The sequence below is a fragment of the Triticum urartu genome, chromosome 2, assembly GCF_003073215.2.
Source record: "Triticum urartu cultivar G1812 chromosome 2, Tu2.1, whole genome shotgun sequence".
Lineage (NCBI taxonomy): Eukaryota > Viridiplantae > Streptophyta > Magnoliopsida > Poales > Poaceae > Triticum > Triticum urartu.
In genome coordinates this window covers 666,241,499-666,264,342 of record NC_053023.1, presented here as the reverse complement: position 1 = coordinate 666,264,342, position 22,844 = coordinate 666,241,499, and the positions used below count along the sequence as shown (strand labels likewise).

Sequence of the window (22,844 nt, the reverse complement as noted above, 5' to 3'; positions counted from 1 at the left end):
TCTAGGAATCTTTGTGGGCAAACTTGGTTCACTTAAGTCCCGTCCCCCCCCCCCCCCCCCCCCCCCCCCCCCCCCCCCCCCCCACCCCCCCACCTACCCCGGTCTGTCCAGCCACCCACATACAAAAAAGAGTGCATAGAGCGCAGATACCTGAATACTTAAAAATTGTAGTTGACTCCAATCGACCGTTGGATTGTCAATCCTATGGATGCTTGTTTTCTTCAACCTTCAGCCAACCGCCACCCCGTCGATACCCAACCTTCACCACCGCTCATCCTATCGTCACCCCACCCATACTCTCCGGTGACGAAACCGCCCACCCCCAAACTATAACCACCCGCAACATGAAGCTCTGTCCTCGGTTCTGCTCCGTGGCCTCGGTCTCCGCATTTGAGGAACGTGAATCACAAACAATTTGCACGGTCTACAAATCGATGAAGACTCCATGAATTTGCAGTCGCCTAACTCTTAGCACAACTGGAAAAAGAACTATAGGTTGGGTGGTTGAAAGTTGAAAAGTCAAAAGTAGAGCCGAACAAAGCATCCACTAGATCGGAGTGATAAGATGTGCACGGGTGCTTTTGGACCGACCATGGCCCTCCCAGCTACGCACACCTGATGTGGACGTCGTTTAAGTCGATAGCAAAAGTTTATCCCAAATCAGCATCATCTGATTGCTACCGGTGCGGCGGATAGAATACACCTTTTTTTGTCCGTGATGAGGTAACTTCTATTGGCAGAAAAATAATAACTTGGATGAATAAAGGCATATCCACTTCCAGGTTGTCCGGCACCAGTAACTTCAAGGAGTTTCTATTTGGAGAATCAAGACATTTTTATCCGCCTTGTTCGCATTCCAGAGCTGTGCAAAGCAGAATGACAGATTATTCCAGAACTGTTTCTTGCTAAAAATGACTGATTATTCTAAGCTAGCTGTGCACCAGAGGCAAAAGAACTGCAGCTCTGCAGTGAATTTCAGATTCCATGGAACAAACCGGGGGTTTCTTTTCTTCTGCACACTTGATACAGTTGTACAGTTGTAGCATATATGTTTAGGCACACTTGATACAGTTGTACTACAAAGGCTTTCACACAGCGAACCTACTGGAAATGTTCGATGTCCTCCAGAAAAAGCGGAAACTATTCTGTTCGAATCTAATGAATGGCAGAGCTTCCAGAAAAACTAGCTGTAAGCGAACCCATTTACATCAGCAACAGTTCTTAGCATTCGCCCCAGATTGACGAGCTGAGGAATGACTCTTCAGCTTGATGAAATTCCAGATTTGTGTTGTATTGTGTATAAAATCCATGACATAGCTTGCTCGTTTGGCATCTCTCAAGTCCATGTTGTAAAGTGCTTTTCTTAGACATATCAATGATGAGGACAGCAGGGGGTAAGCGTTGCCTATAATAAAAAATTAAGACAATCAGTACTCAGTTTCCAGGTTCATATTTACATTAGAAGGGAGAAAAACTGTCTGTATCGCTGGTGACCCCAAAACATACATGTTGCAATGCATGTTCAATGATTTTGTGATAATGCCACATGCGCACAACCTTTAAATACTGGTTGGTTCAAGATAAGCCAATGAGCTCATGGATTGGCGACGTGAGCAATCCATATCTTGGAATCTACTCCCTCCGTTCCTAAATATAAGTCTTTTTAGACATTTCAAATGGACTACAACATACGGATGTATGTAGACATATTTTAGAGTGTAAATTCACTCATTTTGCTCCGTGTAGTCACTTGTTGGAATCTCTAAAAAGAGTTATATTTGGAAACGGAGGGAGTATTTGTCTTTTTAGAGATTTCAAATGGACTACCATATACGGATGTATATAGACATATTTTAGAGTGTAGATTCACTCATTTTGCTCCGTATGTAGTCACTTGTTGAAATCTCTAGAAAGACAAATATTTAGGAACGGAGGGAGTAATCAGCAGCTAGAACAACACATATTTCTTACCTTGTGCAGTTTGTAACATAGTAATTCTTTTAAATTTCTTACAAATTACAAATTTGCAATTCCAGGGTATCTATGACATATATATTTGTATGGTCTTTCTAATGTAATGAAAGGCCCCACCTATAGAAGCACAATATCTTTAAACAAAAAAAACTGTACCTCCTGAATATATCTGTCACGATTTGAATTTTTTTGCTATTTACAAAGTATACATATGTTAGAGTACGTAATGGGCCTAATGGCCTGGGCTGGCGTATAGCCCGTTAGTCTTAGGGTTAATTAGAGATAAGGGTCGCTTTTCTTAGGGGTCAAGTAAGCCTTGCTTGGGAGTCAAGTAAACCTCTCTATATAAAGAGAGGAGATGTATCAATCTAATCAAGCAAGAATTAAGAAGGAAATCCCTTCCATCTTGCCCGGCCGTGGGCAAAAGGCCCCCGGCCGGCCCTCTCGCGCCCTCCTTCTAGCAGCGCCATAACAATTTGGTATCAGCTAGCTTCGGTTCGATCATGTCTTCACCACCGCCCAACCTGTCTCTTCCGCTGCCGGTCACGACCGTCGCCCCGCTCCTGCCCGCGCCGGGATCCTCCGTCGCGCCCGCCCCCGTCGTCCTCACCCCGGAGGTGTCCGGGGCGCTGCGGGACCTAACACAGGCGGTCCAGGAGATCCATCTGTTCTTGGCCGGGTCCTATGGGCCGCACCCGGCTGCGCCGCCCATCACCGCCACCGCGCCGCCGTGGCAGCCGCCGCACCAAGCGGCCCCCGCCGCGCTCGCCGGGCTGCTGCAGCAGCCGCTGCAGCTGCCATCCATCGCCCCGTCCTGGCTGCCGTGGCAGCCGCCGCACCAGGCGGCATCCGCCGCGCTCGTCAGGCTGCTGCAGCAGCCGCTGCAACTGCCATCCACCGCCACCACCGCCCCGTCCTGGCTGTCGTGGCAGCCGCCGCACCAGGTGGCCTCCGCCGCGCTCATCAGGCCGCTGCAGCAGCTGCCATCCACCGCCCCGCCCTGGCTGCAGTGGCAGCCACCGCTCCTGGTGACCTCCGCCGCGCCCGGCGCTCCGCCGCAGCTGCCACTGCAACTGCAGCAGCCATCACCGGTCAGCTCCGGCCCCGCATCGACCGCGCCGACGGGAGTCCCGATCCACCAGATCAAGTTCCCGCCGTTGCCATCACCGCTTCCCCAGGGCGTCCCCATCCAGCAGATCAAGCTTCCGCCGTCGCCGTCACCGCTTCCAGCTTGGATCACTACCCGCCACGTGTCGGCGACGGTGAGGCTGCAGGCTGCTGCACGCGGCCTCCTAGCGCGTCGGCGTGTGCGGGAGTTGCGTGGTCTGCAGCTGCCGCTCCTCCCAGTTGCGCTTCGCTGCGCAAAGGACCTCGATCTCGTCCGCTGCGTCGGGGATCTTGGGCATGCTGTTTTCCCCACGGACAACGCCCTCAAAGTCTGCGACATCGGCGGTTGGGGAGGCGCACCCCTCCTCGCCATTGTCCATCGACAACCCTCCACTCTTCTATGTGCGGTGCCGACCAACAGCCGTCCGGCGGGGAGAAGGCATGGTGTCACCGACAAGAGCGCACCGCGTAGCACCACTGCATTCCGCCGCCGGCCGCCGCGAGGGCGCCTCTGCTGGTCGCTCTTGCGACCACTTCCAGGTGGCCATACATATGCACTGTTTTTGTCCAGATGGTGTCCATGGGATCCAGGTGGCTGTACACGTGCACGTCCGACGTGCGGATGGTATCCACTTTTTGTTAAGAGGTCCAAAATAAATCATCCCAGTCCATTTCAGGTTGAGAGTAATAAAACAAGCCGAGATGTAAAAGGCTTGTTTTTAGGTGTTAGGTTGGTGTTGCCTCGAGTCATGGTTATAAGTTGGTTAGGCTGCAGCTTGAGGACAAGCTGCATGTCCAGGTGGGGTGTAGTGTTAGAGTACGTAATGGGCCTAATGGCCTAGGCTGGCGGTATAGCCAGTTAGTCTTAGGGTTAATTAGAGATAAGGGTCGCTTTCTTAGGGGTCAAGTAAGCCTTGCTTGGGAGTCAAGTAAACCTCTCTATATAAAGAGAGGAGATGTATCAATCTAATCAAGCAAGAATTAAGAAGGAAATCCCTTCCATCTTGCCCGGCCGTGGGCAAAAGGCCCCCGGCAGGCCCTCTCGCGCCCTCCTTCTAGCAGCGCCATAACAACATAAGCAATAGATGACACTAAAATACATGAAAGTTGAGAAAGTCGTGTGTAAGACGTGAGATGCCCACAACATGGTATGGTCGTTGACTCAAAAACAATTCTCAAAACTAGTGTGAAAGTGTGCTTCAAATCTGAAACTGCAACTGTTGGAGGTTATTACGTACAAACAGGTGGTAAGGCGGACTTGTATAATACAAACTTTAGATTCTGGTAGACTAGATCAATCACTCAAACTACTAAAAGTTACCCATATTCTTTAAAGACAAACTATACAGAATTATGACACATAAATATCCAACTTTTCTTACTTATAGAGCATGTATCTACCAGTGTACACTGACAAAACTTTATGGTTGGAGCATTAAAAATAATGTAACAAAGCAGTCTGTTAACTTGATAATCCAAACACATGGTGTGAACAGAACGCTGGAAAGCGAGGACTCAATAACTTACTTTGCAAGTTTGAAACACTCAGTTTATAAATGGTAACCCCGAGTGCACTTTCCGTGCATATTCTTCATATTGAGAGCCAAAAAATTGCCTCAAGAAAAATTCTTCATATCTGCTCTCGAGTGAAGGGGTCACAATAAAAACTGTAGAAGAAGCACACAAAATAATATACTTAACTCTTATATGAAATATTCACATTAATTGGGCACATTCTGACAATGGGGAGCCTAGGATATAGAGGTAGAAATATGGTTCTTTTAGAAGGATACGGTATCCGCTTTGCAAAGAAACGCCACAACACCAATGCAAATACAACTGTAGATACTGGATTGCACAGCATAACCTGCGTTCCAACTGCCCATAGAAGAAAGCCTGAATACCCAGGATGCCGCATAAATCTGTACAATTAAGAACATACTTTAGCAGCTATAACCAGTTAGTTTTCTGTTCCTATGATAATCATATCCTATGAACCAAAGGTCTTATGCAGAACTATCACCATGTTTTTTATGTTGCAACGAAAAAAATGCTTAAGTTGGAGCACATGCAGAGGAAGGCAACAACATTACTCAAGACTATAAATGTTGAATTGTGATGCAAGTACCTATAAATTCCATGAGTTACCAACTGATGCTGGTCTTCATACTGAATCCGTATAACATGTGTAAAGGCACGTCCAGCTGTTACAACAGCAATTTTACGAATAATTTCACCAACAAGCACCATCAGAAGGCCAATATTACTGACAAACAGATACCCTTTTATTTCTGGGAAGAAAAGACTTTCTGTCAGGTGTTCCACCATTGCAAAACTCATTGCCAAAACATACTGCTTGCTGATAAGAAGTGCTGCATCAGAAGCACCTTAATTAGCTCACAACATGGTCACGCAGTTACATAATGCAAATTACAATTAAATGGTAAAGAAAGAAGATAAATGAAATAAAGAAGCGGATGCCAATCTATGCATGGTAGTGTTCTTTCAGGGGCTCTTTGGATTTGAGCCAACAGCTGCCAGCAAAAAAGTTGGCGTTGACTGCATGTTGGGCATATGTTTGGATGAGCACCAATTATTTGGCTCGCCAACGCTGCATGGCCTTCCTCAGTTCACTTTCACGCCAAACCATGGGTGAGACGCCGGCGAGCAAATAGCTAGCCAATTTTTTGGCGTGCCCGTGATTTGGCTGGGCTAGTATGGGCAACATCCAAACAGCCCCTCATATTCTTTTTGACCATCTTATGTGTCAAGTTGATAACCTATGATTATGAATTTTCTGATTGTGCTAGTATCCAATCAAATAGAGATCTGAAGGACTGGAGTATCACCAAAGAACTAGCCATGGATAGGGGTGCATGGAAGCTTGCTATCACCAGAACCATGAGTTGGTTGCGAGATACTATGGGTTTCAGATCTAGCCTCCCCCGACTTGTTTGGGACTAAAGGCTTTCTTGTTGTTGTTGAACTAAAAGAGTTTAGAGCCAGAGTTAAGTGAACTAAAAAATGCAAGTTGAACAAATCAAGTTTGAATAACTATTTTTAATCATCCCCAATTTGTACTATATATGAAGATAAATACTTATGATGGCTTATGAAGCACTTAATTAGGAAATTAATTCATCAGGCATATTAAAACTTAATTGGTAAAATACTACTCTGTAGAGGCACTCAAATTGTACTTTCTGATTTTGGAGTTTGACCTCAACCTTCATGTCAGCCCATTGGTACTCATTCTTTCTGAGAAACGAGTGGTGCTCGGTTGGCTAGAGCACACGTCTGTAAGCTTACTCACCCGCGTTCAAGGCGCAGACTCTGCATGATGCCTTGTTTCTTCTAAAAGGCCGACATGGGAGCTAGTCTCCATGGGTCAAAGAAAAAAAGATGCTTGCTCTTTCTTATCCCCTAAATTTATCACAGTATAGTACTCGGTAGCTTCGTTCTGTTGAGTTCTTAAGCTAAACAGAAAAATTCTTACAATTGCATATAGATCGGACAGCGCAGGTATACCATGGTTGTTTTTCAGTTAAATGCTAGGTAAGAAGAAATTGCCGAGACCATGACACCGATAATTATGCAAATAGGGGAACTGCCAAAGCATGCATTCTGCCAATTCCTCTCAAGTCATCTCAACTATCTAAACAAAATCAAACCACACCAGCAGCAATCCAATTGGATCAGACGAAACGACACATATTGACATCCTCATGGCCCCACATATGTGCTTCACATAACCACATGTTAACCAGGGCGCTGTAATCTAAGCATATAGGAGTACTATACAAGAATCATGTGCATCGGTAGCACCTTCTCTACTCTCTACCAGTAGTAGCATCTAGACAATCTCACGAGCACCGTCTCAGGACGGCAAAGATGGGGGCCGAAGAGGCGATTCACTCACAGGTGGCGGTGACGTTGCTGTGGCCGTGGAAGGCGGCGGCGAGGACGTACTCGGAGCCGTGGAAGAAGGCCAAGGCGGCCGCGAACTGCCACGCCTGCGTCCGCGCCGCCATGGGCACAGCGGGGATCTGGGGACCGGAGCTTGCGCTGGGGCTCAGGGCTTGGGCAGCGGGAAGAGATGCTTGGCGTTGGAGAGGTGCCGGGAGGGGGAGATGCCGCATGCGGAAGCTTTTACTGGGGACCTGGACGGGGACCGGAAAAGCTCGGGGCGGCCACGGCGTCGGCGAGGCGAAGCTGTCGGGCCGCCGGGATGGATAGAGAAAGGGGCGACTCCTATTCCCCGACCCACGCGGTGGAAAGCAAGGTAAACGCACGGGACTTTGGGCCGGCCCATGTAGGGGCGGGGCGCCCCTGCTTTTATATCCTTTCGTTTTTTTCTGCTTTTTTTTGCTTCATTAAAAATGTTCGGAATTTCAAACAAAAATCGAATCTCAAAATCTTCACGAATTTTAAAAATGTTCGTGATTTTGATGAATATGATCATGGATTTTAAAATGTTTGTAAATTCAAAAAATGTTCATGCTTTTGAAAATAATTCATGAATTCAAAAAATGTTTTCGAATTTGGAAAACATTCGTGAATTCAAAAAACGTTCATGGGTTCTGAGAAAATGTTCACAAATTTAAAAAAGTGTTCTCAAATTTTTAAAAATGTTTGCGAAATCAAAAATTGCTCATAATTTCAGAAACTATTCATGAATTTGTAAAAACAAATTGAATTCAACAAAATGTTCACGACTTCAAAAAATGACCGCGGATCTGTAAAAACTGTTCACAAAATGTAACGAATTTGTAAAAAAAATTACGTATTTTTTCTTTCAGCTCGGGTTTTTTCTTCTAATTTTTACAGTTGTGTTTCTCGCGGAAGCAAAATTGTACCTCTGTGGAGGAAAAACAAACACGTTTTCCCTTTTCGAGTTGTGCTTCTCGCAAAAGAAGCATGCGCCTCCATGAAAAAATTGTGCCTCTCGCAACAGAAAGAAAAAACATGTTTTATCTCTCTTTTGATAGGCAAATCTGTGCCTCTCGCGGTTCCCTTTCCGAGTGTGCCTCTCGTGGAAGTGAACCTGTGCCCTCACGAGAAGCAAATTTGTACCTCTCGTGTAAGAGAAAAAAATATGTTTTCACGCAAAAAAAAGGATGTTCAAAACCTAGGGAAAAACTAGGCAAAAATCAAGAAGTCATAAAAACAAAAAAAATAAAAAACCCGAAAACGCGTATAGAAAAATAAAAAATCCAGAAAAATGCCCAGTAGGCGACATGTGGCGGCGGCGCTCTCCCTATGCGATGCCCAATCCTATTTGCCACCAGCGGTCGACAAATAGATTTTTTAGGTGAGGTCGACAAATAGTTATCGCTTTGCTGAAGCAAGCTTTCAGTTGGGCCGGCCCAAGTATGGATTTGTGTGATGTTTTCTTCGATGTTTCTTGCGTTTTTCGTTTTTCTTATGTGGTTTTTGCTTCCGTTTTCTTCACTGTTTTGTTTGGTTTTCAGTGGTTTCATTCCCTTTATTTGATTTTTGTGTTTTGGCTCCTTTTTTATTTTTTTCATTTTGGTTCCTTTTTCCGGTTTCTTCACTGTTTTTGTTTTGTTTTCAGTGGTTTCTTTGTATGGCGCTGAGTGTTGATCGACTAAAAGGCGACATGTCCAGCGGTTAGGTGTCGCGGAGATGTGCATGTTAAGATGGATGTGTGGCCACACAAGAAAGGGCATATAGTTCGGAATAGCGATATACGAGATAGAGTTGGGGTAACACCGACTGAAGAGAAGCTTGGCCAACATCGTCTCATATGGTTTGGGCATATTCAGCGCAGACCTCCAGAAGCTCTAATGCATAGCAGACGGCTAAAGCGTGCATATGATGTCAAAAAGGCTAGGGTAACCCGTACTTGACATGGGAGGAGCACGTAAAAGAGAGATCTGAAGGACTGGAGTATCACGAGAGGACTAGCCATGTACAGGGGTACGCTTCTAATATCGAGGCACATAGCCTCGCTAAGCATACTTTAGGACTTTTTTTCAGACGCCATTTATGGCTCCTCGATACTCCGGACCTAAGTTGTATCTCAATGTATTTGGACTATGGTTAATAAATAAAGTGTGTTTAGACTAAAAAAATATTGGTTACAATGCTTGATCGGCTCATGCCATCGCCAATTTTGAAGAAAAAATATCGCTTGCCTGACTACTATGTCAAAAACTAGGTGGTTTTCTTTTTTTAATTATTTCTTAAAAATGTTTGTGTATTTTTAAAAGGTGAGAATGTCAAAAAATGTTCATTTATTCAAAATTGATTGCGGGTTTGAAAATGTTGGCGAATTCGATAAATGTTCATGGATGTGAAAAAGAAACAGGATTAAAAAATCCATTGATTTGAAAAGGTGTTCACAAATTTGGAAAATATCCATTCATTCAAAATATGTTCACAGATTTGAAAAAAAATCATGAATTTGAAAAAAAAATGTGAGTTTAAGAAAGTTCACGTATTTAATAAATATTCAAAAAATTGTGGAAGAGTTTGCATAAAAAATCACGTATTTAAAAAAATGTTCGGAGATCTGAAAAATGTTCAGATATTTGAAAATAAAATCACAGGTGGAAAATGTTCACGAAATTTTAATGAGGTAAACAATAAAAGGAAAATAGAGTAAAAAAATGAAAAAAGGAATGTAAACTGAAAAACCTGAACAAAGCCCAATCCAAAAGAAACCAGAAAACTCAACCCTAAAACTGAAAGGCCAAAACCATTGAGGGAAAAATAAAGAACATGAGTCGACCCCGTTAGAACTGACAAATGAATGGTTGTGTGAGCTCCATGTACCGAAGAGCCCAAAATCGGCGCTTTAAGCACTAAATAGGGCTTTTCTTCCCTCGGCCTTCAAAAAAAGCATATAGAGTCTTAGGATAGCATGGATTTGATATCACATAAATAGGTAAAATGTAATTCTTGAAAAAAAGAAAGACATAAGATTGAGGAGAACTATGAATTCTTATGTGATTTTAAAACAATGAAAACATTGTGAGATGTGCCTTTTGAGAGTGCGTAGGAAATAAACACAAGTAGTATTGGTAATCGAGGAGAGACTGTAGAGTGAGATAGAGTAAAAGTGCATTGGATTTCCCCGGGGAGAAACAAAATGAGGTTTAAGCTCATATTGAGATTCCTATGGAACGGAGGTCACATAAATAGATTTCACAATAATTTAGTAGTCCCAATCCGCTAACGGTCTATGAAAATCCTACAGTTCAAAGATCCCCATAATGTTCGCTTCATGGGACACCTACCAACCTGTATGTTCTTCATTAAAAAAGTTAGGTTGTGTTTTATAGAAAAACCTACACAACTGTGACATCACCAATAAACAATCCCCTTACCTAGGAGCAAGATACTTATGATAATAGGGAGGAAATGGCTCTTGCTCAAGAGTCTAACTCTAGGTCTAGCGTAATTTCTAGAATCAACATCATTTTCTCTATACGTTTTTAGTCGTATCTTCGTATAAAATCAATTTATGAGACTCATAATCATCTGTGTTACTCAATTGTTAGCCATAAACAGATTAGATAAGCGGATGATCATAACTACTTCTATATTTTTGGATGCCATGCTTCTCTTTCGACAATCTATTGACCATTTTTGAGGAGCAGTGAAATTGTAACATGGTTCTTATCATGGTCCAGCTTGACACATGAGAAGTTTGCCATGTTCCCAGGGCTATCATCATGGTCAAGACTCATAGGGAAATAAATAGCAGTAACAGCTCATCATGAAGTGTGTGAGCAAGTTTTTCCGCATCATATAGGTCTAGGAAGTCACAAGTCAGCAACAACAGGGTATTTCCTTAATATTCTACTCCCTCCGTTCCTAAATATAAGTCTTTGTAGAGATTCACTAGATGGACTACATACGGAACAAAATGAATGAATCTAAACTTAAAATGCATCTATATACATCCGTATATGATTCATAGTGAAATCTCTACAAAGACTTATATTTAAGAACGGAGAGAGTATAATCCAGTCAAATATTCTTTCGTATGACCGTTTCTCGAAGTGCCTCGAACATAAAAACATCAAAGAATATGATAAAAGAGCAATGGAGAGGAGGAAGGTGCATGAGACGCCCATAATTGGATGGCAGTGATGCGCGGTCAACCCACCACGTAACCTGTTTTAACCCATGCGTACAATGCATATCACCCAAACAAAAGTACAGAAGAATCTAGATAAGCAAGGAGACTCGATGCTTAGTGAAGAACAATCTCTTGGCGTGTGGGTGGAGTTATGCGTGCGCACTTGTACTTCCACGTAATTGGCATGGTTATTAGGTTGACCGATTCAACTTTGAACACAGTCGAGTGGACACACGGATACGGTGGCGGCGCCTCACCATCTCGTCTGCGCCCGCTTGTAATAAAAAAAAAGGGGGGAGGAAAAGGACAAACGGTGCATGTGCATGCCACCAGCCACCTGGACCGGGTTCACGGGACAATGCGCCATGTCACCTGGACAGCTTTATCGGCAGAATCCACGACGGGACAGGCAGCCGGCCTACCTCGCACGCCACTGACACGCGGGCTCCACGGGCACACCCACGCGCCCCCTACGTCGCGACGCGCGGGGCCAGCAGGCAGGCAACGCATCTACCCTTCATCGCGCAGACACGCCCACACCGAGGTCTCACGGCTAACAACGGCCAGCGCAGCGCAGCGCAGTCAGCCGGAATAAAATTAAAAAAAGCCCGAGAGGGGAGACGCCTAGGAGCAGGCGAGTAACAAAAAACGGGAAGGTTGGTTGGTGCTTATCCTCCCATTAACCAGTCGTCGATAATCAAACACCCAATCGCCATCGCCCGCCCACAGTATCCTCTCTCCACACGACGGGAAAACAAAACAAAACAGGGGGCAGAAGAAAAGAAAAGAAAAGAAAAGGCAAGGAAAATAGCCGAGGCGAGGCGGAGGAACACGAGCGGGGAGGGAAGGAAGAAATTTCGGAAGGGAATCCATCCGCCCCCCGTCGAGGAGCCAGCTCGCCTCCCAGGCCGCGTCACCCCCCTTCCATCCTCCCCCCCGAGAGGAATCCCTAGTTTCCGGGCCGCCGAATCGGGGATCCAAATCCGGAGCCAGTCCACCCTCTTCCTCCCTCCCTCCCACCCACTGCTCTCTCTCTCTCTCTTCATCCCGCGATTATTTCTGTTTCGTTTCATCCGCCGTTGTTGCAGTAATTAACAAACAAACGGGACAAAACCCTACCCGCCGGGCCCAATCCGATCCCAATTCCGCCGCCGGGGCACGGAATTGCCGCCCGTCGCGTCGCGTCGCGCCGGGGGATCGGGATGGCCGCCGCGGACGCAGCCTAGGATGGAGCTGGACTCCTCCGGCGGCTGCTCGGCTGCTCCCGCGGACGCTGTGATCGTCGCCGCTCGGGCCGGGCTCGGAGTCGGGGGCGCGTGGCGGTGGGCGTCGGCCGCGAGGGCGAGATCTCCCCGCGCGGCCTCGGAGTAGGCTAGCTGCCCCGCCCGCGCGCGCGTATGGAGGGGAGCGGCAGGCAGGGGAAGGACGCGGCGCCGGCGTGGGCGCCCAGCGAGGGCACGGTGTTCCGGCCCTTCGTCGCGGGCGCAGGGGCGGGGGCGGCTGAGCCGTCCCCGTCGGGGTCGGGCAGTGGCGTTGCCGCACGCATAAGCAAGCTTCATGGCGTCAAGAGGAAACCGGTACGCCTCATTCTCCTCCTATTTGCCATGTTCCTTACCACAGGCTGGCTCTTGGATGTTGCTGAATTCAGCTTACCATGTTGATGTAGCTTTTGACTGCTCATCGTAGCACTAGTCCATTACCACTGTTGCTTCCTTGCTCCTTGCTAGCATGTTTAGTCAAATGCTCTTAGTTTCGTCTCTATGAACTAACAGGTTTAGAGTGCTGGAGTTTCATATAAGATGGCGTTGTTGTTTGCCCGTCAAGTTTGTAGTGTCTTGTACTGTACTCATTAAGTGCAACTGAAGGGGGGATCACAAATGGGGAGAAAAATGTACGTACCAAACTATATTTAGCTAGTAAGAATGTTCCGAGGTACAGCACTCATTTGTAGCCACTTCAGCATCCACCCTAAGTCCTAATAGTGCTCACTGTTCAGCTAAGAAATGTTGTAGGTAAAGTTCTCCAAGTTTGATGTGCATTTGGATAAGACACAATCCATGCATTTGAATAAGACACCGTCCATGCACTTTTAAGCGACATTTATGGGCGAACATTCTCACTAGTTTGTTTGTATGCGCTATAAACGATTCGATATTACCATATCGAGACATCCAGATGCTGTCTCACTTGTTCGTTACAACTCTTGTTCCATATGCTTTTGTCCTTCAGCTGCCAGCTGACACTTCTTATCGTGTAGTGCGTTGCAAGGCTAACGGCGGACATCATTAACACTTTTGAAAGATGCCACCCTGAGTTTAAGTACTCAGAGACACTAAACCCAAAGCGCTTTCTCACCCATCCTTCGACCCCGGCCCACAATGATGGAGTTGATAATGCAAATTGGGACCTCATATTGTATGTCAACCTGGAGTTGGTCAACAAGACATCAAATCGGAGGTAAATTTTCCCCAGACTTGGTGTTTGATGTGCTCATTAGCTTTGTTTCATCTTCCTGTCCATCTTTTTAGTGCATCATGCACTGTTACTGTATAAATTAGTAGACTATTATAGGGGATGGTATTACTCTTCCAGAATCAGTTACTCCCTCCGATCCGAATTAATTGACCAAGCCTCTATACAGTGTCCATTTTACATTGTATAGAGGCTGCACCAATTAATTTGGATCAGAGGGAGTATGTGAAAAAGGCTTTATACATCCTGACCAGTGATCAATAAACAAGTATGTTCATCTTGAAATTCGCTAAGGCATGTTTGTTGAGAAGTAATTGAAGATTATACTTATACATATGCAGTTAAGTTAGATGAACTGGCGTCTCCAATTTTCATGTCATGTCCGGAAGTTCTGTTAATAAATCGGAATTGGCTGTCTCAGCATTTGCTGTTCTGAGAGTCTGGAAAGCTGCGGCTGAGCATGACTAGCATATCGTTGAACTGTACCTCTTTCTCATTTTGATACTCAGGTTCGTTGTCAAGGAAATGCTTGGCCAAGGCACGTTTGGCCAAGTTGTGAAATGCTGGGACACAGAAACCAACAAGTATGTTGCTGTGAAGGTTATAAAAAACCAGCCTGCGTTTTATCAGCAGGCCATAATGGAGGTTTCACTGTTGAGAACGGTATGATAGCCCATTAGGAACTTTTTTCATTAATATATGCGATGGCTCACCATTTTAGTTGTGGCTATGCTTGCAGCTAAATCAGAAATTTGATCCTGATGATAAGCACAACATTGTCCGAATGCTAGATTATCTCTCATTCCAAAATCACCTGTGTATTGCCTTTGAAATGCTTGGTCAAAATCTGTAAGTTTACTTCTGTCGAACCTTTTCGGTTGTAGGTTCATTCCTTTTTAGTTTTGTTCAGACTGCACTATGAACTTCGAGATTATAGGTATGAGCTTTTAAAAAGGAATCATTTAAGAGGATTGAAAGTGCAATTTGTACAGGCCTTCTCAAAACAGGTATGGTCTTAGTATGCATTTCCCATTAACTAGTAACCTAGTACCTGTTACTTGATCTTGTTTTACGTTTTCAGATATTGGATGCCATGATAGTGATGAGAGATGGTGGCATCATTCACTGCGATCTGAAACCAGAAAATATCCTCTTAGCTCCGACGTGAGTAGCCCCTATCAGTATTGAATTTTACACTATTATGTTTTGGATGGTATTTTCCCTGGCTAACTATTGCTTGAGGTTGTACAATGAATTTACAGTGCAAAAACAGCTGCAGCAGTGAAAGTTATTGATTTTGGATCAGCATGCCTGGAGGGTAAAACTGTGTACTCATACATCCAGGTTTCTTTAAACTTCTGTAACATCATAATTAAACCCTTTTTTTATTCAAGTAATGTTTGTTATTTGAAAGTAAGACTTCGACCCTTCCTTTTTGCTAGAGCCGCTATTACAGGTCTCCAGAAGTTCTCCTTGGCTATCCGTATCCTATATACAGGGCAAGTTGTTGCATATCATTCACCATAAGGATCTTGCTCAACATTTTCTGGAATGCTCTTTTATATTTATTATTATTATAAAGAGCAATGCTTTCTTCAATGAAGTTCTTTTTGCCTTTTCAAATTACGTGAGCCTTAACAGTTACAGATATACTACTGCGATTGATATGTGGTCATTCGGTTGCATAGTTGCCGAATTGTTTATAGGTCTACCCTTATTTCCTGGGGCATCAGAATATGATGTGCTTAAGCGTATGCTAAAGATTCTCGGGTAGGTCCTGTACCTATAATTTTCTCTCCTAGTTCTGTATCTACATACTATTAAGTACATGTCAGCATGCTAAAGCAGATGCCTCTGCTGAGTTTACTGTTGTTATAATCTTACCCTTTTAGTTCTTTTGGTCAGTTAAGAAATTTACACAGGCGAGCTTTACCATGTTATAATGCTTGTTTTTTTTGTTCCTTTGAATAAAACATTTATAGGGGGCAACCACCAGATGACTTGCTAAGGGAAGCTAAGAATACTACTAAATTTTTTAAACATGTTGGAAGTAGTTATCTGGGTATTGGGCCACATGATGGCCCTGGCACTGCATACAGAATGTTAAGTGAAGACGAGGTTGAGGGGGTAAGTTTCTTGTGGTTCGACAAAATAACATTGATTTCTGTCGTATTATAGACTATCTTAATGCTCTGCCTTGCTATCTATACCAGAGGGAGACCAAAAGGCCGAAATTAGGGAAATGGTACTTCCCACAGCAAAGGTTGGACCAACTAATATATACCTATCCTTGGGACAATACAAAATTGCCAGGTTTGTCTTTTTGTCGTCTCCTTAGTTCTGTGAATAGATTTTGGCTTCTTAGCTGTTGCCTAGAATAGGCTTCAGATCAGTACCATATGTACTCTCGTTGATATTTCCTCCTGCTCACAACGTGTCACTTTTGACATAGCTGCAGTCAAACTTTTGAGTTTGACTACTGTTATCTTTATAAATATCTTGATCGGATTTTGGAAATCACATGTGTAACTTATATTATCAAATGTGCTTTAGTAAATTGTAGTTTTGTCAGGCTTTTTGGATATTATAATAAAACATGGTAGTCAAAGTTGTGCCTTTTAGACTGCTAGTATCTGAAATGACATTTTTTGGGAACTAGAGGGAGCCCTTTCAATCTGCTCCCTGTCAGTATTGTTTTTTTAATTTGCCGTACATGCTGGTGTCCTCTTGAGTTGTAATTTCGTCTTTGAAAGCAATGCATTGTGCCCCTATAAAGGTTATCTTGTTATAGTTAGGCGTTGTGCTGCTTTCGATCAGTAACACGAATGATAAACTGGTTGCAACTTGACTCAGGGTTAGTGGTCATTAGTATGGACTATGGAGTATAGACATTGTAGGGATATTTGCTTCAATTTGGGCTTGGTATTAGAGTACAACTATCTTGAATCTGCAGAATAGAGCTCTTAGAGTACAGCTTGCAAGTTTGATATCATGTTCTCAGGTGTTGCATTTTGATTCAGAGACAGAAAAAGCAGATCGCGTGCTGTTAGTTGATTTCTTGAGGGGACTTCTTGAATTTGATCCAAATAAGCGATGGTCGCCATTTCAGGTATTCCCATGCTAGTTGTGCAATTGTATTGCCTTGGCCTTTATGTAAAGGTTGAGACTTCAATATTTTCAATCTCATTAGAGTCTATTATGTCAGGTTAAGTTGATGAATCGTCATTTCTTTCTATAACAGTATATATATATTTTTACTAGATTTTACTCATGAAAACACAATTTATTCTTACGTACAAGTTGGTAATTTCACATAATTCAGATCCATGTGCAAGGACATGATTTGTACAATCCTATTTCAGGCGTCAGGCCATCCATTCATTACAGGCGAACCTTTTACTGGTCCATACGAGCCTGTCTCTGAGACTCCAAGAATTGTGAGTACGGTTTTACTTCTAGTGTCTTAACTTCGTATTTATCAAAGAAGGAAATTGAAATTAAGCTAGATGACGTGCTTCTGCTTTGGGGTTTGAAATTATCTATCTTTGGAGGAATGACAAGTATATTTGCATAAAAATAAGATTAGGTTGTGAATTTTTGTTGGCATATTGCCTCGTTGAGGATAATGATCAATGGTCTGCGGATAGTTAACTTAATTCTGTCTCTTTCATACAGACATACACCAATCGACAAACCTATCAATATGTAAAATGCTCCCTGTGTACACTAGTGTTGTTCTACAGGTTGCATCGTTGATCTTAGTAGATATAAGATAGCTTTCTACCTTAATTAAAAGACAGTTTAGTTTTAGCTTGTAAACACATTCATTCAATCTTTCTTTCTTTCTCAAACCTATCCTGTTTTTGATTTGTGTTGTAGCCTGTTGCTCATGCTGCAGCAGTTGATCACAATCCAGGAGGAGGTCACTGGTTAGTTGCAGGTCTTTCCCCTCAGGTGATAACTACTCTCTTATGTTGCTCCTGAGTTAAATTTGCAGAATTATAATCCTATGGTATCTTTCTTGTCCATTAAAACTGAAATGTCCCGTGTTCTAATTTTTTTTAGGTTGGAAGTGTGAACAGATGTCTACCTCCTAATAACCCCTATCCTCCAAAAATGCCTTTTTCTTATGGGAGTAGTTATGGAAGTCTTGGTAGCCATGGTAGCTATGCTGGCAATGCTGGTCTCGCTAGCAGCTATGGAAGCTATGGTGATGTTAATAATGGCAACATGTATTACTCACCAGTAGGTCCTTCTGGATTTTCACATGTTAGCTCTAGTCCAGATATTAGGCTGAGACCTCGTCTCTCTTACGATAGAGGCATTCGATTGAGCCCTGGAAGTATGGGGCCTATGTCTCTTGGTGCCAGTCCATCACAATTTACCCCACCAAACTACCAGATGCATACCCCGGCTAATTCTACTGGGAAGCATGGCTCTGGTTCTCCTGCGAGTGGAGGCATTCATGGCTCCCCATTGGGAAAAGCTGGACCAGTAGGCCAATACAGCAAGAGGAAGAACATGCCGATGCCACCACATGAATATGCATCTCAGCATGGACAAGGACGGCATGGAGATGGTGTCAGTTTTAGTCATTCGGATGCCTATATTCGCGGACATGCTGGCTACTCTCAGCATTCATTACCTAGTTCTGGTCATTCTAGTTGGAGACCACAAATAGCTTCCAGGAGTGGTTTTTCCGTGGAGGCTTCTTCTAGTCATGGGCCTTCCCAAGCATATAATTCACATAATGCTCCACCTTTGCCCTCATTTGACGTATTACCGGATACATCAGCTCCATCAACACTTGATCCTTCTGATTGGGATCCTAATTATAGGTAAGGAATTGTGTGCTCAAATTGCTTCCTGTAAAGTTAGTCTGAATACAAATGGTTACACTGTTCTATTTTGCAGTGATGAGTCACTATTGCAAGAAGACAATTCATTGTCAGCTGATTTAAGCAGCAGCCTTCATATTAGAGATGCAACTGGTCAGCCAGGCGGATCTGCCAGATCAACCCGTGCCCAAAGCCACAACTTTGCAAGCTCTAACCCTTTACCGACAAGCCAAAGGTATTGTGTTCTAAATTTTTTAAATGAGTTTTTGTCAAAACAAGAACCCACCTGACAGAATATCTTGAGATGTCCCTTTTTTTGCTTCACAAGATCGGTCTTTTCAGTTCAAGAATCAAGACACAACAATCCATGTTATATGATCTGCTCCTTTCCAAGTTATGCCAACTAATTACTTTTGTTGCGCTTCGTAGCTACGGAGCGGGTCAGCAACTTCACTCAGGCTCCCATGGGAGGGGCACCCGTCCTACTGTTCCAATCAATTACGGTGGTTTCAACCCTCCGAACTATCCTCAGCAAAGTCTCCGAGGTCGCCATCAATTTCTTCAACCGAGATACAACCAGCCAACTAACAGTCATATGCGGCCACCGATGGGGAGTCACCAAAGCGGGCAGCCTGCATGGCCTCCCTATGGCATGGGTGAGGGAGTGCCCTGGGGTAATTTCCAAACCCTTTTAGCGGATTCGAGAAGCACCTTTTCTTTTGGTATTCTTAAGTAAGTTGTCCTAATTTGCGCAGGAGGATCAGGCGTGCATCCGTTTACGACGGGCGGGCTACCCTCGTCCCTTCCCAGAAAAGATTATGGGAGCATATTTTAGTGTGGACTCGGAGGAATGCCATTCATTGCCGGGATAAATTATTTGTACTGGCGAAACCGGAGATGCGATGGTTCTGGCTATTGGTTTTCTTTTTCTTTCCTGCAATGTTGCTGCATTTGCGTTGCTCCATTGGGTCCCTGATTGTCAAGACAGTCTCGAACTCTATGATATATAATAGAATCGATCGTTACAGCATTATCTGGTTGTGTTCACTTGGTGAAGCTTTTCGAGCCTTTGGAATCCGGACTCAGCGCTGTCTTAGAGTTACAACTATCCCAGATTCTACATTGTTTTTTAACTGTTCATTGCTCTCACTGTTGCAATGCCATTGCCTTGGTGCTCGCATACGCTTGGGGTCCGGAAACCTTGGGAGTTTTTCCTTGATACCTGCAGAAACTGAAAGGTTTCCAGTGATATTCATGGGCTCCAATCCAAATAGAGCCGAAATTCCCCTTCTGAGGCATTTTGTCGAAGTTCCGTGGTTGTGTTTGGAATGTGGGAACTATCCCTGTTCTCTAGCCATTTCTCGTGCTACTTTTGCGAACTTATGAGGTTCTGTATGAAATTCCCGTTTATGTAACACCCTGAGCAAAAACGGCCGAAACTGGGCCGTCGCGCGGGGAAAAGGAAAGCCGCGACACGACTGCCCGCCGCGCCGCCACTGCCGCTCGCGTGCTCGTTCCCCTCTCCCTCTACTCGATCTCCGGCTGCCGCGACGCGATACCGCAGATGGTCAAGTCTGGGTACACGCGCCCGCCGCCCACGGCCGAGGACGCCGCCGCGCTCCCTGCTCCCAGCGCCGTCCTGTACGTGGCCAACTGCGGGCCGGCGGTGGGGCTGACCCACGACGACGTCGCCGCGGCCTTCGGCGCCTTCGGGGAGGTCGAGGCGGTCAGCGCCGCCGACGACAGCGGCGCGCGCGTCATCGTCCGGTTCCGCGAGCCCGCCGCCGCGGGGGCCGCGATGGCCGCGCTCCACGGGCGCCCCTGCGCCCGCCTCGCGGGCCGCGTGCTGCACATACGCTACTCGGTGCCCGCCCCGCCCAAGGCCCCCGTCGCCGTCTCCGCTCCCCCGGTGGCCCTCTCGTCGTCGGAGCTCGGCATCCCGGGCGTTCACTTGGTCCAGGAGTTCGTCACTGCCGCCGAGGAACAGGTCCGTGAACTGGAGTCTCAGCGTCCATTGGCGGCTTGCTTGCTGCTAATAAATTTGGGTTGAGCAGCGTCTGTAATTTTGCCCCTTCTGCAGGAGCTTCTTGCAGCCGTGGACAGTAGGCCGTGGAAAAGGTTGGCGAAAAGGCGAGTTCAGCATTACGGTTATGAATTTCTGTATGAAGTAAGTTCGATCTTGTAAGTATATGATCGTCCAGATTGTTCTTCCCTCTGTGACTACGCTTGCCTTTTTGCAATTAGTTAGTTCTATCTATCTATTGGTTACCTTGTTTTGTCTAATAAGTTTGTACTCTTTTATTTGGTACAATAAGTTCATGTACTGTCTAAGGATATAGTAATTCTTTCTTCAGTACAAAATGAAAAAGGTTCCCACTAAAAGAAATGTCAATTGCATTTTGCCTGCCATTGTTAACTCCGTAGCATCAGTGCTCGCCTGCCATTTTGGCAAATTCTTATCCTTAGCCTTGTGTACAAAATGGAAATTGGACAAAAGAATAGGGATTGTTTATGTAACAAGAACTACTTTCCATAGTTTCACCGTGAAATGATATGCAGTCAACTTAACTTCTTCTGTACAAAAGGATGGTTTATGTACCATGAACAATTTTCCATAGTTCCTATCTCCTTTGCCACTCCTTACCTTTAATCATCAAACCTTGATGTGAAGGCTGCTCAAAGTTACATTGTAACGAGGTTTTGTTGACTTTACAGACCAGGAATGTTGATTCGAAGCAGTTTTTGGGTGAATTGCCATCTTTTGTTTCAAAAATCCTTGAAAAAATTGTGACATTCCCTGGTGTGAAGAATTGTACTGGAAAACTGGTGGATCAATTGACGGTAAGTTTCCATGTTCCTACCACTGTTTTGGTTTCCACTGAACGTGGCAACTGTAGCTTAAATTTCCTGTTGTTGGTTTGGTCACGGTCTAATTACGGATTTCTTTTCTTACTTATCTATCACTAACAGTATTAGCGGTTGACAACTGATGATAGAATTAACCTGATTGTGCTTACAGGTAAATGAATATCCTTGTGGTGTAGGTTTGTCTCCACACATAGACACACACTCAGCATTCGAAGAAATGATTTTTAGTCTTTCTTTGGCTGGACCTTGCATTATGGAGTTCAGACAATACCCGAAAGGCAGTTGGCGTGCTCCAAGTGTGGTCAGTGGAACTGATGAAGGTAGCATCCAAGATCCACAATGCATACGGAAATCTGTATTTCTACCTCCTCGGTCAATGTTACTCATGTCTGGAGAAGGTCGATATGCTTGGCATCACTATATACCACACCATAAGGTATTTAAGTCAGTATTTTGTTCCTCCTTTAAGCATAACATTGAACATACAGTAATACGAATACACAAGTTAGCTAGTAATCTCTGTAAGTGCCAAATAGTTAACTTGTCGTACTCCAGCTCTAAACATACCATTTCTCATACAGTAATTCAACCGCCAAGGTACATAAATTAACGACTGAACTTCATTTTTATTCACAGGAATCATGTATATGTTGGATAAAAAATCAACCTTATAAATAAGTCTTTGCCAATTCTTCTCTTGTATTTAATACCAAATGATGCAACATTGTATAATGTTGTAATGTGATCCTTGTAGATTGATGACGTGGCTGGTCAAGTCATTAAAAGAAATTCGCGACGGGTTTCCTTCACTTTACGAAAGGTCTGCTGTCAATTTGCATCACTATATACCACACCATAAGGTATTTGATGTGGCTGGTTTACTCACCCCCTTTCTGAATTAAAATTTCAGGTGAGGATGGGTCTTTGTGAATGTGAATATGGGCAATTTTGTGATTCACAGAGCAAGTAAGATATCAACATAGGATTAAGGATAAAATCTTGAACATTACCTGCTACACCATTGGCGAATTCATCATCACCAATCACAGGCTGGTGATCTGGTGGGTGATGTTTCATAGGACAACCACTCCAACTAAGTAAAGTCAGCTGAAGCATACTTGAGCAAACCAATAGATAATGTCACCATTCCAGCAAGTTTTGTATCTTGTAGCGAACTAAGTTTGAGACTGAAATTCTCAAATGAGGCATGTAATTTGCCACCCGGAGGCCCGATTTATCCAATTGCGATATTTTTGTTGTATTTGTATAACTACAGTGATCACCTTTATTCTCATATTGTTAATTCTTGTCGTGGTTTCAACTAAAACCATGGCAAGAATTATGGAATAGAGGGAGTATGATTCTTTCACTGCTGGGTTCTTTTGCTCAATGTTTCATTTGAACTTTAGTGCTTTGGTGTATCCCTGGCGTTTCAGTTCTTTTGCTGGTTTTGTTGACGGATTCGAGCTACTGTT

General features: G+C 44.3%; 3 protein-coding genes across 3 annotated transcripts; 2 read left to right on the top strand and 1 right to left on the bottom strand.

Moving 5' to 3' along the window:
* Window positions 1-795: 795 nt before the first annotated feature.
* LOC125539581 (probable protein-S-isoprenylcysteine O-methyltransferase) lies at window positions 796-7,349 on the bottom strand. Its single transcript, XM_048703069.1, has 5 exons — window positions 7,001-7,349; window positions 5,210-5,453; window positions 4,875-5,003; window positions 4,609-4,717; window positions 796-1,405 (listed from the first exon to the last, which is right to left on the bottom strand). The coding sequence occupies exons 1-4, from the start codon at window positions 7,218-7,220 to the stop codon at window positions 4,627-4,629; spliced, it is 684 nt and encodes a 227-aa protein (XP_048559026.1). The 5' UTR covers window positions 7,221-7,349; the 3' UTR covers window positions 796-1,405; window positions 4,609-4,626.
* Window positions 7,350-11,934: 4,585 nt separating this feature from the next.
* LOC125539578 (dual specificity protein kinase YAK1 homolog) lies at window positions 11,935-19,534 on the top strand. Its single transcript, XM_048703065.1, has 18 exons — window positions 11,935-12,768; window positions 13,449-13,648; window positions 14,173-14,326; window positions 14,403-14,512; window positions 14,601-14,670; window positions 14,745-14,827; window positions 14,926-15,007; window positions 15,106-15,146; window positions 15,311-15,433; window positions 15,646-15,790; window positions 15,877-15,976; window positions 16,684-16,772; window positions 17,026-17,100; window positions 17,543-17,617; window positions 17,729-18,501; window positions 18,578-18,736; window positions 18,931-19,175; window positions 19,257-19,534. Exons 1-18 carry the CDS (start codon window positions 12,589-12,591, stop codon window positions 19,334-19,336), a joined length of 2,784 nt encoding a protein of 927 aa, XP_048559022.1. The 5' UTR covers window positions 11,935-12,588; the 3' UTR covers window positions 19,337-19,534.
* Window positions 19,535-19,676: 142 nt separating this feature from the next.
* LOC125539580 (alkylated DNA repair protein ALKBH8 homolog) lies at window positions 19,677-22,738 on the top strand. Its single transcript, XM_048703068.1, has 6 exons — window positions 19,677-20,488; window positions 20,582-20,668; window positions 21,217-21,342; window positions 21,521-21,805; window positions 22,124-22,189; window positions 22,280-22,738. Exons 1-6 carry the CDS (start codon window positions 20,066-20,068, stop codon window positions 22,337-22,339), a joined length of 1,047 nt encoding a protein of 348 aa, XP_048559025.1. The 5' UTR covers window positions 19,677-20,065; the 3' UTR covers window positions 22,340-22,738.
* Window positions 22,739-22,844: the final 106 nt, after the last annotated feature.

Bases quoted from the DNA above. Each gene is read 5' to 3' on its own strand.
- LOC125539581 (XM_048703069.1), bottom strand. From the start codon at position 7,220: ATGCGGCATCTCCCCCTCCCGGCACCTCTCCAACGCCAAGCATCTCTT. The intron at 5,454-7,000 runs GTGAGTGAATCG...CTTCTGATGCAG, and splicing joins CAGCAACGTCACCGCCACCT to CACTTCTTATCAGCAAGCAG. The intron at 4,718-4,874 runs GTATCCTTCTAA...ACTCGAGAGCAG, and splicing joins TTCTTTGCAAAGCGGATACC to ATATGAAGAATTTTTCTTGA.
- LOC125539578 (XM_048703065.1), top strand. From the start codon at position 12,589: ATGGAGGGGAGCGGCAGGCAGGGGAAGGACGCGGCGCCGGCGTGGGCG. The intron at 12,769-13,448 runs GTACGCCTCATT...CTTATCGTGTAG, and splicing joins ATGGCGTCAAGAGGAAACCG to TGCGTTGCAAGGCTAACGGC. The intron at 14,327-14,402 runs GTATGATAGCCC...CTATGCTTGCAG, and splicing joins AGGTTTCACTGTTGAGAACG to CTAAATCAGAAATTTGATCC.
- LOC125539580 (XM_048703068.1), top strand. From the start codon at position 20,066: ATGGTCAAGTCTGGGTACACGCGCCCGCCGCCCACGGCCGAGGACGCC. The intron at 20,489-20,581 runs GTCCGTGAACTG...CCCCTTCTGCAG, and splicing joins TCACTGCCGCCGAGGAACAG to GAGCTTCTTGCAGCCGTGGA. The intron at 21,806-22,123 runs GTATTTAAGTCA...TGATCCTTGTAG, and splicing joins ACTATATACCACACCATAAG to ATTGATGACGTGGCTGGTCA.